Consider the following 12,488-nt stretch of genomic DNA (forward strand, 5'->3'; position numbering starts at 1 on the left):
CTAAGATACACTCCCAGAAGGCGGCGGCTTAGCGTTTGCACGGCTGCTAAAAGCAGCTAGCGAGCGATCAACTCGGAATGAGGGCCTATGTGTGAAGATATAATTATGTGCAAATATGTGACAACTCTGTGTGCTCCAGATTGCTGGTATCTGCTGCTGTTCTTCTCGATTCATCACATCATGACTGAAGAGATTTTTGTGTACAGATTTGTCCTCATACATGCAGCCTTAATACGCCATGCGGTGTGAGTTGTTTGCCGGGAGTGGGTCGCTAGTCCTAGAAGCACCTGGTGTCTATTTTTTTTGCCAAAAATGCATCTTGGTCACATGATGTGACTAGGGCCCACCAGGAGAGTGTGTAACACTTGTATATCGGTATGTTACTAAGGGGTCTGTGTACAAAGCATTGGAGTGAGCCAAAGTGACGGAGATAAGCTAACAGCCAATCAGCTCCTAACTGCCATATTAAAGTCTGTATTTTAAAAATGGCAGTTAGGAGCTGATTGGCCGGTACTTTATCTCCGTCCACTTTATCTCACTCCAAGGCTTAGTATATAGACCTTTAGGTCTGCATACGAAGCACAACAGAATTTGGCGTGGAAAAAAAGTCATGGCCAGTGCTTTGTAACACGTCGTATACAGATTCAGAGACTCCGCCGCACACATTATAAGTGTTGCATATCAAATTTAATCAGCACAGTCTATTTGCTGTATTCTGCAGAACATTCCTGGAGAGTGATCTGTAGGATGCTTCCCTGTCAGTGGCTTCTTGCACATGCCCAGTCAGCAGACCACGCAAGCTCAGTACCAGGAAGCAAAGTGACTGCAGCAGCGATCCCTTCACTTCTAAAACATTGCAGGGTTGTCCTTGCGTGTGAAAATTGGAAAATGCTGCTGGCGATCTTAAATTTTTATTGTGTCAATAAGAAATAATAATCTGGACCCAGTCTCAAATAATTCATACAGGTGTGTCCTCCTACATCCTTGCTGCCTTTCACGTTAAACACCCCCTCTTGTCACGCCATGCTGTGGTGTTACTCTGTATTGCCCAGCGTCGTCATGTGACTTCTGCCATTAAAATGCATCTTATTTGCATTGCTATGTAAACAGGACACACAGCTAATGCTGATTAAAATGATTTCTCTGACGTCCTAGTGGATGCTGGGGACTCCGTAAGGACCATGGGGAATAGCGGCTCCGCAGGAGACTGGGCACAAAAGTAAAGCTTTAGGACTACCTGGTGTGCACTGGCTCCTCCCCCTATGACCCTCCTCCAAGCCTCAGTTAGATTTTTGTGCCCGAACGAGAAGGGTGCACACTAGGGGCTCTCCTGAGCTGCTTAGTGAAAAGTTTAGTTTTAGGTTTTTTATTTACAGTGAGACCTGCTGGCAACAGGCTCACTGCATCGAGGGAATAAGGGGAGAAGAAGCGAACTCACCTGCGTGCAGAGTGGATTGGGCTTCTTAGGCTACTGGACACCATTCGCTCCAGAGGGATCGAACACAGGCCCAGCCATGGAGTCCGGTCCCAGAGCCGCGCCGCCGGCCCCCTTACAGAGCCAGAAGCAAGAAGAAGTCCGGAAAATCGGCGGCAGAAGACATCCTGTCTTCACCAAGGTAGCGCACAGCACTGCAGCTGTGCGCCATTGCTTCTCAGCACACTTCACACTTCGGTCACTGAGGGTGCAGGGCGCTAGGGGGGGGCGCCCTGAGCAGCAATAAAAACACCTTGGCTGGCGAAAATACATCACATATAGCCCCCAGGGCTATATGGATGAATTTTAACCCCTGCCAGAATCCATAAAAAAGCAGGAGAAAGGTCCGCGAAAAGGGGCGGAGCCTATCTCCTCAGCACACTGGCGCCATTTTCCCTCACAGCTCCGTTGGAGGGAAGCTCCCTGTCTCTCCCCTGCAGTCACTACACTACAGAAAGGGTTAAAAAAGAGAGGGGGGCACTAATTATTAGTATTAAAAATACAGCAGCTATAAGGGGAAAAACACTTATATAAGGTTATCCCTGTATATATATAGCGCTCTGGTGTGTGCTGGCATACTCTCCCTCTGTCTCCCCAAAGGGCTAGTGGGGTCCTGTCCTCTATCAGAGCATTCCCTGTGTGTGTGCTGTGTGTCGGTACGTTTGTGTCGACATGTATGAGGAGGAAAATGATGTGGAGGCGGAGAAAATTGCCTGTAATAGTGATGACACCCCCTAGGGGGTCGACACCTGAGTGGGTGAACTGTTGGAAGGAATTACGTGACAGTGTCAGCTCTTTACAAAAGACAGTGGTTGACATGAGACAGCCGGCTACTCAGCTTGTGCCTGTCCAGACGTCTCATAGGCCGTCAGGGGCTCTAAAGCGCCCGTTACCTCAGATGGCAGATACAGACGCCGACACGGATACTGACTCCAGTGTCGACGGTGAAGAGACAAATGTGACTTCCAGTAGGGCCACACGTTACATGATTGAAGCAATGAAAAATGTTTTACACTTTTCTGATAATACGAGTACCACCAAAAGGGGTATTATGTTCGGTGAGGAAAAACTACCTGTAGTTTTCCTGAATCTGAGAAATTAAATGAGGTGTGTGATGAAGCGTGGGTTTCCCCCGATAAAAACTGATAATTTCTAAAAAGTTATTGGCATTATATCCTTTCCCGCCAGAGGTTAGGGTGCGTTGGGAAACACCCCCTAGGGTGGATAAAGCGCTCACACGCTTGTCAAAACAAGGGCTCTACCCTCTCCTGAGATGGCCGCCCTTAAGGATCCTGCTGATAGAAAGCAGGAGGGTATCCTAAAATGTATTTACACACATACTGGTGTTATACTGCGACCAGCAATCGCCTCAGCCTGGATGTGCAGTGCTGGGTTGGCGTGGTCGGATTCCCTGACTGAAAATATTGATACCCTAGATAGGGACAGTATATTATTGCCTATAGAGCATTTAAAAGATGCATTTCTATATATGCGTGATGCACAGCGGAATATTTGCCGACTGGCATCAAGAGTAAGTGCGTTGTCCATTTCTGCCAGAAGAGGGTTATGGACACGACAGTGGTCAGGTGATGCGGATTCTAAACGGCATATGGAAGTATTGCCTTATAAAGGGGAGGAGTTATTTGGGGTCGGTCTTTCAGACCTGGTGGCCACGGCAACAGCTGGGAAATCCACGTTTTTACCCCAGGTCGCCTCTCAACATAAGAAGACGCTGTATTATCAGGCGCAGTCCTTTCGTTCCCATAAGGGCAAGCGGGCAAAAGGTTCCTCATTTCTGCCCCGTGACAGAGGGAGAGGAAAAAGGCTGCAGAAATCAGCCAGTTCCCAGGAACAGAAGCCCTCTCCCGCCTCTGCCAAGCCCTCAGCATGACGCTGGGGCTTTACAAGCGGACTCAGGCACGGTGGGGGCCCGTCTCAAGAATTTCAGCGCGCAGTGGGCTCACTCGCAAGTAGACCCCTGGATCCTTCAGGTGGTATCTCAGGGGTACAAATTGGAATTCGAGACGTCTCCCCCTCGCCGTTTCCTAAAGTCGGCTTTACCGACGTCTCCCTCCGACAGGGAGGCAGTTTTGGAAGCCATTCACAAGCTGTATTCCCAGCAGGTGATAATCAAGGTACCCCTCCTGCAACAGGGAAAGGGGTATTATTCCACACTGTTGTGGTACCGAAGCCGGACCGCTCGGTGAGACCGATTTTAAATCTAAAATATTTGAACACTTACATACAGAAGTTCAAATTCAAGATGGAGTCACTCAGAGCAGTGATTGCGAACCTGGAAGAAGGGGACTACATGGTGTCTCTGGACATCAAGGATGCTTACCTTCATGTCCCAATTTACCCTTCTCACTAAGGGTACCTCAGGTTTGTGGTACAGAACTGTCACTATCAGTTTCAGACGCTGCCGTTTGGATGGTCCACGGCACCCAGGGTCTTTACCAAGGTAATGGCCGAAATGATGATACTCCTTCGAAGGAAGGGATTTTTAGTTATCCCTTACTTGAACGATCTCCTGATAAGGGTAAGATCCAGAGAACAGTTGGAGGTCGGTGTAGCACTATCTCAGGTAGTGTTGCGGCAGCACGGTTGGATTCTCAATATTCCAAAATCGCAGCTGGTTCCGACGACTCGTCTTCTGTTCCTAGGGATGATCCTGGACACAGTCCAGAAAAAGGTGTTTCTCCCGGAGGAGAAAGCCAGGGAGTTATCCGAGCTAGTCAGGAACCTCCTAAAACCGAGCCAAGTCTCAGTGCATTAATGCACAAGGGTTCTGGGAAAAATGGTGGCTTCCTACGAAGCAATCCCATTCGGCAGATTCCACGCAAGAACTTTCCAGTGGGACCTGCTGGACAAATGGTCCGGGTCGCATCTTCAGATGCATCAGCGGATAACCCTGTCACCAAGGACAAGGGTGTCCCTCCTGTGGTGGTTGCAGAGTGCTCATCTTCTAGAGGGCCACAGATTCGGCATTCAGGACTGGGTCCTGGTGACCAAGGATGCCAGCCTGCGAGGCTGGGGAGCAGTCACACAGGGAAGGAATTTCCAGGGCTTATGGTCAAGCCTGGAGACATCACTTCACATAAATATCCTGAAGCTAAGGGCCATTTACAATGCTCTAAGCTTAGCAAGACCTCTGCTTCAAGGTCAGCCGGTGTTGATCCAGTCGGACAACATCACGGCAGTCACCCACGTAAACAGACAGGGTGGCACAAGAAGCAGGAGGGCAATGGCAGAAGCTGCAAGGATTCTTCGCTGGGCGGAAAATCATGTGATAGCACTGTCAGCAGTATTCATTCCGGGAGTGGACAACTGGGAAGCAGACTTCCTCAGCAGACACGACTTCCACCCGGGAGAGTGGGGACTTCACCCAGAAGTCTTCCACATGATTATAAACCGTTGGGAAAAACTCGACAGGTATTGCGCCAGGTCAAGGGACCCTCAGGCAATAGCTGTAGACGCTCTGGTAACACCGTGGGTGTACCAGTCAGTGTATGTGTTCCCTCCTCTGCCTCTCATACCCAAGGTACTGAGAATTATAAGATGGAGAGGAGTAAGCACTATATTCGTGGCTCCGGATTGGCCAAGAAGGACTTGGTAACCGGAACTTCAAGAGATGCTCACGGAGGATCCGTGGCCTCTACCTCTAACAAGGGACCTGCGCCTGCAAGGACCCTGTCTGTTCCAAGACTTACCGCGGCTGCGTTTGACGGCATGGCGGTTGAACGCCGGATCCTGAAGGAAAAAGGCATTCCGGATGAAGTCATCCCTATCCTGATCAAAGCCAGGAAGGATGTAACCGCAAAACATTATCACCGCAATTGGCGAAAATATGTTGCGTGGTGCGAGGCCAGTAAGGCCCGACGGAGGAATTTCAACTGGGTCGATTCCTACATTTCCTGCAAACAGGAGTGTCTATGGGCCTGAAATTGGGGTCCATTAAGGTTCAAATTTCGGCCCTGTCAATTTTCTTCCAAAAAGAACTAGCTTCAGTCCCTGAAGTTCAGACGTTTGTAAAAGGGGTACTGCATATACAGCCTCCTTTTGTGCCTCCAGTGGCACCGTGGGATCTCAATGTAGTTTTTGGGTTCCAAAAAGTCACATTGGTTTGAACCACTTAAATCTGTGGAGTTAAAATATCTCACATGGAAAGTGGTCATGCTGTTGGCCCTGGCCTGGGCCAGGCGCGTGTCAGAATTGGCGGCTTTATCCTTTCCAGGACGGCTGGAGTCAGAAAATCTGACTCGCTGTTTATCCTGTATGCACCCAACAAGCTGGGTGCTCCTGCTTCTAAGCAGACTATTGCTCGTTGGATTTGTAGTACAATTCAGCTTGCACATTCTGTGGCAGGCCTGCCACAGCCAAAAATCTGTAAATGCCCACTCCACAAGGAAGGTGGGCTCATCTTGGGCGGCTGCCCGAGGGGTCTCGGCTTTACAACTTTGCCGAGCAGCTACTTGGTCAGGAGCAAATACGTTTGTAAAATTCTACAAATTTGATACCCTGGCTGAGGAGGACCTGGAGTTCTCTCATTTGGTGCTGCAGAGTCATCCGCACTCTCCCGCCCGTTTGGGAGCTTTGGTATAATCCCCATGGTCCTTATGGAGTCCCCAGCATCCACTAGGACGTCAGAGAAAATAAGAATTTACTTACCGATAATTCTTTTTCTCGTAGTCCGTAGTGGATGCTGGGCGCCCATCCCAAGTGCGGATTGTCTGCAATACTTGTACATAGTTATTGTTACCAAAAATCGGGTTATTGCTGTAGTGAGCCATCTTTTCTAGAGGCTCCTCTGTTATCATGCTGTTAACTGGGTTTAGATCACAAGTTATACGGTGTGGCTGGTATGAGTCTTACCCGGAATTCAAAATCCTTCCTTATTGTGTACGCTCGTCCGGGCACAGTATCCTAACTGAGGCTTGGAGGAGGGTCATAGGGGGAGGAGCCAGTGCACACCAGGTAGTCCTAAAGCTTTACTTTTGTGCCCAGTCTCCTGCGGAGCCGCTATTCCCCATGGTCCTTACGGAGTCCCCAGCATCCACTACTGACTACGAGAAATAGAATTATCGGTAAGTAAAATCTTATTATATGTGGCATGCCAATACTCTGTGTGTGATTGCGGCTGTATCAGCATACAAAATGCTATGTTAGTGTTTTCCCTGAAATCACTGTAACCTAGCATTTCATATGCAGATTCAGCCACAGTCGCACAAAGAATATAGGCATGCTGTATATCATTTTAATAGTCAGTCTGCTTATGCATGTTAGTCGCATAGCAATACAAATAACACATTTTCAGCAAAAAAAAAAAAAAAAAAAGACACAGACGCTAAAGTAGTTGCGTGGGACATGTCTGCATCTCCCGCTGCATGATGTATATTGAGGTAAGATGTATGAGGACACATCTGTAAATATGCCTGCAGTTTCCCACTCATGCCAGCCTATTTTTTTTGTATGTTTGACTTCACTTTTTCATCATTTGTTTATTTTGCACACATTGCTTTTCATACTCATTTGTATATTTCGTTTATTGTGCCAATTGTACTTGATTATTGCCATGTCTTGTATGTATATGATGATAAATGCTTGTACTATTTTTTTTTTTTTTTTTTCAAAGTCATTTAAAGAGTAGCTAAATGGTGCATTCTAATGCAGGGTAGATTAGGTGGGAATTCAATTTACTCGGCAGCTTCGGGTAAATCCCCAAAAACTGACCCGTTTTTGCGGCCACTAACGTGATAACACATGCGTCCGGGAACTTCTCCCAGATCCATGTGTTTTTCACATGAAATTGGTCAGCGCCCCCCCCCCCCCCCCTCCCCACAAAAAAAAAAAAAAACCAGACCGCAATTGAATTGCCTAATACCACCATCTGACAAACTTTGAGATAAAGTTCAGGTTTTTTGGCGGGAGACTTCAGTAGAGGCCCATATTGCCTGACAACGATTTCTGATAATCATCTGTGAGTGTGCATAATCTCAGCGATGTATTGTTGAAAGAACGTGGAGTCCATCAACAACTCCCCGTGTGGCAACCTAATTAAAATTAAGTATGGAGCATAGAGTTTTTGGCCAAACTGGTGTCTCTTACGTCCTAGAGGATGCTGGGTACTCCAAAAGGACCATGGGGTATAGACGGGATCCGCAGGAGACATGGGCACACTATAATACTTTTACTGTGTGTGAACTGGCTCCTCCCTCTATGCCCCTCCTCCAGACCTCAGTTAGATTCTGTGCCCAGGAGAGACTGGACACACACTAGGGGAGCTCTACTGAATTTCTCTGGAAAGACTTTATGTTAAGCTTTTTTATTTTCAGGGAGACCTGCTGGCTACAGGCTCCCTGCTTCGTGGCACTGAGGGGAGAGAAGTCAGACCTACTTCTTCTGAGTTAAGGGCTCTGCTTCTTAGGCTACTGGACACCATTAGCTCCAGAGTGTTCGATCACTTGGTGCGCCTGGCTGCTTGTTCCCGGAGCCGCGCCGTCAACCCCCTCACAGAAGAAAGAAGCCGGGTGAGTATTAGAAGAACAAAATGCTGCGCTACAAAAGCTGTGTCAACAGAAGGTCATTGTCCTGGTTCCTAACGGGGGAAAGGGTTCTATTCGAGCCTCTTTGTCGTGCCAAAGCCGGACGGCTCGGTCAGACCACTCCTGAACCTAAAATCCCTCAATCCGTACTTGAAAACTTTCAAGTTCAAGATGGAATCTCTTCGAGCTGTGATCTCCAGCTTAGAAGGGGGGGATTTTATGGCGTCAGTCGACATAAAAGATGCCTACTTACACGTCCCGATATATCCTCCTCATCAGGCCTTCCTGAGATTTGCGGTGCAGGATTGTCATTACCAATTTCAGACATTGCCGTTTGGGCTTTCCACGGCCCCGAGGGTCTTCACCAAGGTGATGGCGGAAATGATGGTACTCCTACGCAAGCAGGGTGTCACAATTATCCCATACTTGGACGATCTCCTGATAAAGGCGAGATCAAAAGAACAGTAGCTAAGAAATGTGGAACTCTCCCTGACGGTTCTGCAACATCATGGTTGGATTCTAAATTTGCCAAAGTTTCAGTGGCTCCCGACAAATCGGCTGCCCTTCTTGGGCATGATCCTAGACACGGAACTACAGAGAGTGTTTCTTCTGGCGGAAAAAGCTCTGAAAATCCAGACCATGGTTAAGGAGATTCTGAAACCGGCAAGAGTGTCAATTCATCAATGCACTCGAGTGCTAGGGAAGATGGTTGCGGCTTACGAAGCCATTCCGTTTGGCAGGTTTCACGCCTGGGTGTTTCAGTGGGACCTGCTGAACAAATGGTCCAGGTCTCACCTGCGCATGCACCGGAAAATAAGTCTAACTTCCAGGACCAGAATTTCTCTCCTGTGGTGGCTGCAAAGTTCTCACCTTCTAGAGGGACGCAGGTTCGGAATCCAGGATTGGGTCCTGCTGACCACAGATGCAAATCTCCGAGGCTGGGGTGCAGTCACACAAGGAAGAAGTTTCCAGGGAAAATGGTCAAGCCAGGAATCTTGTCTCCACATAAATGTTCTGGAGTTAAGAGCCATTTACAACTGCCTTCTGCAAGCGAAAAACCTTCTTCAAGGTCTACCTGTCCTGATTCAGTCGGACAACATAACGGTGGGGGCGTACGTAAACTGCCAGGGCGGAACAAAGAGCAGAGCGGCAATGGCGGAGGCCACAAGAGTTCTCCGCTGGGCGGAACAGCACGTGAGCGCTCTGTCAGCAGTTTTCCTTCCGGGCGTGGACAACTGGGAAGCAGACTTCCTCAGTAGACACGTTCTCCATCCAGGAGAGTGGGCCCTTCATCAAGAGGTATTTGCAGAAGTGACAAGTTGTTGGGGAATTCCTCAAATAGACATGATGGCGTCTCGCCTCAACAAGAAGCTTCCGAGGTATTGTTCCATGTCGAGGGACCCCCAAGCCAGTGCAGTGGACGCCCTGGTAACTCCGTGGGTGTTTCAGTCGGTGTATGTGTTCCCTCCACTTCCTCTCATTCCAAGAGTGTTGAGGATCATAAGACGAACAAGGGTTCAGGCAATACTAGTCGTTCCAGATTGGCCACGGAGGGCCTGGTATCCGACTCTTCAGGAATTGCTCATAGAATATCCTTGGCCGCTTCCTCTCAGAGAGGACCTGTTACTGCAGGGGCCATGCGTATTTCCGGACTTACCACGGCTGCATTTGACGGCGTGGAGGTGGAACGCCAAATACTATCTCGTAAAGGTATTCCCGGGGAAGTCATCCCCACTCTCCTTAAGGCTAGAAAGGAGGTCACGGCGAAGCATTATCACCGTATTTGGAGAAAATGTGTTGTGGTGTGAAGCCAAAACAGCTCCTGCGGAGGAGTTTCACTTGGGTCGTTTCCTCCATTTTTTGCAGGCAGGCGTGGATGCAGGCCTGAAATTGGGTTCCATCAAAGTGCAGATTTCGGCTTTATCTATTTTCTTTCAAAAATAATTGCCTGCCCTTCCTGAGGTTCAGCCTTACGTTAAGGGAGTGCTGCATATCCATCCTCTGTTTGTGGCACCGTGGGATCTTGAAGTGGTGTTACAGTTTCTTATGTCTCACTGGTTTGAACCTTTGCGAAAGGTTGAGTTAAAGTTTCTCACTTGTAAAGTGGTCATGCTTTTGGCCTTGGCGTCTGCCAGACGAGTGTTAGAAATGGCGGCTTTGTCTCACAAGAGCCCATACTTGATTTTTCATGTGGATAGAGCGGAATTGAGGACTCGTCAACAATTTCTGTCGAAGGTGGTTTCTTCGTTTCACATAAATCAACCTATTGTGGTACCTGTGGCTACGGATGCTGTGGCAGTCCCAAAATCTCTTGATGTCGTAAGAGCTTTGAAAATTTGTCGCCAGAACGGCTCTTGTTAGGAAAACGGAAGCTCTGTTTGTCCTGTATGCTTCCGACAAGATTGGAAATCCTGCTTCCAAGCAGACTATTGCACGCTGGATTTGTAATAAGATGCAGCACGCTCATTCTACGGCTGGGTTGCCGTTGATGAAGTCAGTAAAGGCCCATTCTACCAGGAAGGTGGGCCTTTCTTGGGCGGCTGCCCGAGGGGTCTCGGCACTTCAACTTTGCCGAGCAGCTACGTGGTCGGGTTCAAACACTTTTGCTAAGTTCTATAAGTTTGATACCCTAGCTGAGGAGGACCTCATGTTTGCTCAATCGGTGCTGCAGAGTCGTCCGCACTCTCCCGCCCGGTCTGGAGCTTTGGTATAGACCCCATGGTCCTTTTGGAGTCCCCAGCATCCTCTAGGACGTAAGAGAAAATAGGATTTTAATACCTACCGGTAAATCCTTTTCTCCTAGTCCGTAGAAGATGCTGGGCGCCCATCCCAGTGCGTACTGTTACTTGCAGTTATATTGTTGGTTGTTGTTTTCGGTTACACGACGGTTGTGTATCGGTTATGTTCAGCTTGTTGCTGTTTTTTCGTTCATACTGTTATCTGGTATTCCTGCTAATCCAGTTGTACGGTGTGTTTGTGGTGTGAGCTGGTATGTCTCTCACCCTTAGTTTAACAAAAATCCTTTTCCTCAAAATGTCCGTCTCCCCTGGGCACAGTTCCTATAACTGAGGTCTGGAGGAGGGGCATAGAGGGAGGAGCCAGTTCACACCCAGTAAAAGTCTTATAGTGTGCCCATGTCTCCTGCGGATCCCGTCTATACCCCATGGTTCTTTTGGAGTCCCCAGCATCCTCTACGGACTAGGAGAAAAGGATTTACCGGTAGGTATTAAAATCCTATTTTAAATGTGAATAGGCTGAATGTTACTTTATTAACGAGTATACCTGCTGCACCTAATTTCGCTGAAAATAGATTTTTATTTTATTTTAAACTTTCTTTTTTGAATTTCGTACAGGAGGCGGAATTGTATCAAAATCGCTGCTAGATTCACAAGTTGAAGGGTCTGGTGTTTCTGATACGAGAGCAGTGACGAGCAGGGATCAGCATGCAAGGCCTGATAGAAATCTTCTCCATCTGACTCTGGAAATACATGTAAGTTTAAATGGGTTGCGTCACTGTAGCCGTGCCCTCTGCGATACAATGTGCAAATCACGGAATTGAAAAGCAGTTGTAATATATTAAGGTAACTTACATCTACCCGCGCAGCCTGTGCGTCGCCCCGCGCAGCAGCCTGTGCGTCGCCCCGCGCAGCAGCCTGTGCGTCGCCCCGCGCAGCAAAATATTCTACAGCTTTTACAGCTGCTTTTGTACACGGTAAACATGTAAAACCTGTCTAATAAATATACTCATTAAAATACAGCATTTCGCAAGAATCATAATAATGGATTTATTATATGTAAATATGTATGTTAAACACTTCAGTTTAAAAAAATAAAAATAAAAAAATGCCTTAATAAGTAATACACTTTCATGGAACAGGTTGTCCTACATGTAGCAGGGGATGTAGTAATATAACGCAAGCTTGCAAAGAACAAAATTCAGTTGGTTTTAAATTCTTTTTTTTCACATCAGTTTTTTTTATTCTGCTTTCCAATATGAGTTTGGTTACAGTCTATAAAAAAAAAAATCTTTTTGCAGTGGCTTCAGAGTCACTTTATAATAGTATAAAATGCATGGTGTACAGTAGTAGTGTAAGTGATTTCCCTTCTGTGGTGGATGTTGTCATTCGACAGCCATGGAGCTAAAGGCTGTATGTAAAAGAGTTCACACTAGCTTGTTCCATGACTTCTGTGTGAATGATTTCTGGTCAAATAGTGTCTGGTCTGCTTAGCACGCCTCTCTTCCCTTGGGAAGGTGTGGCAAATACTCCCCTTTCATTAAATACCTGTTACCTGAAAGTGGGGAGGTAAAGTAATTTGATACCGGCCTCTTTCAGGCTGTCTCCAGACGATGACATTTACATTCCACAGAGAGACTGCAGCAAGGCGGAAGAGGGAGATCTCGTCCTGATTCAGCTGAAAGGACTTGTATGCCTGTGGAAACGCAACTTATTTTTGTTTTTTGTAACTTCAGT

The 12,488-nt window shown here is 47.5% G+C and overlaps 1 protein-coding gene across 3 annotated transcripts in view; it reads left to right on the forward strand.

The window, feature by feature from the left end:
- FMN1 (formin 1) overlaps positions 1-12,488 on the forward strand; it is a 517,710-nt gene that overhangs the window by 197,472 nt on the left and 307,750 nt on the right. For all 3 annotated transcript variants that reach the window (XM_063948028.1, XM_063948025.1, XM_063948026.1), the window contains exon 3: positions 11,370-11,506. In XM_063948028.1, coding sequence (XP_063804098.1) covers positions 11,370-11,506 — 137 coding nt within the window. The remainder of the gene's footprint in view (positions 1-11,369; positions 11,507-12,488) is intronic.

The sequence above is a fragment of the Pseudophryne corroboree genome, chromosome 12 (genome assembly GCF_028390025.1).
Source record: "Pseudophryne corroboree isolate aPseCor3 chromosome 12, aPseCor3.hap2, whole genome shotgun sequence".
Lineage (NCBI taxonomy): Eukaryota > Metazoa > Chordata > Amphibia > Anura > Myobatrachidae > Pseudophryne > Pseudophryne corroboree.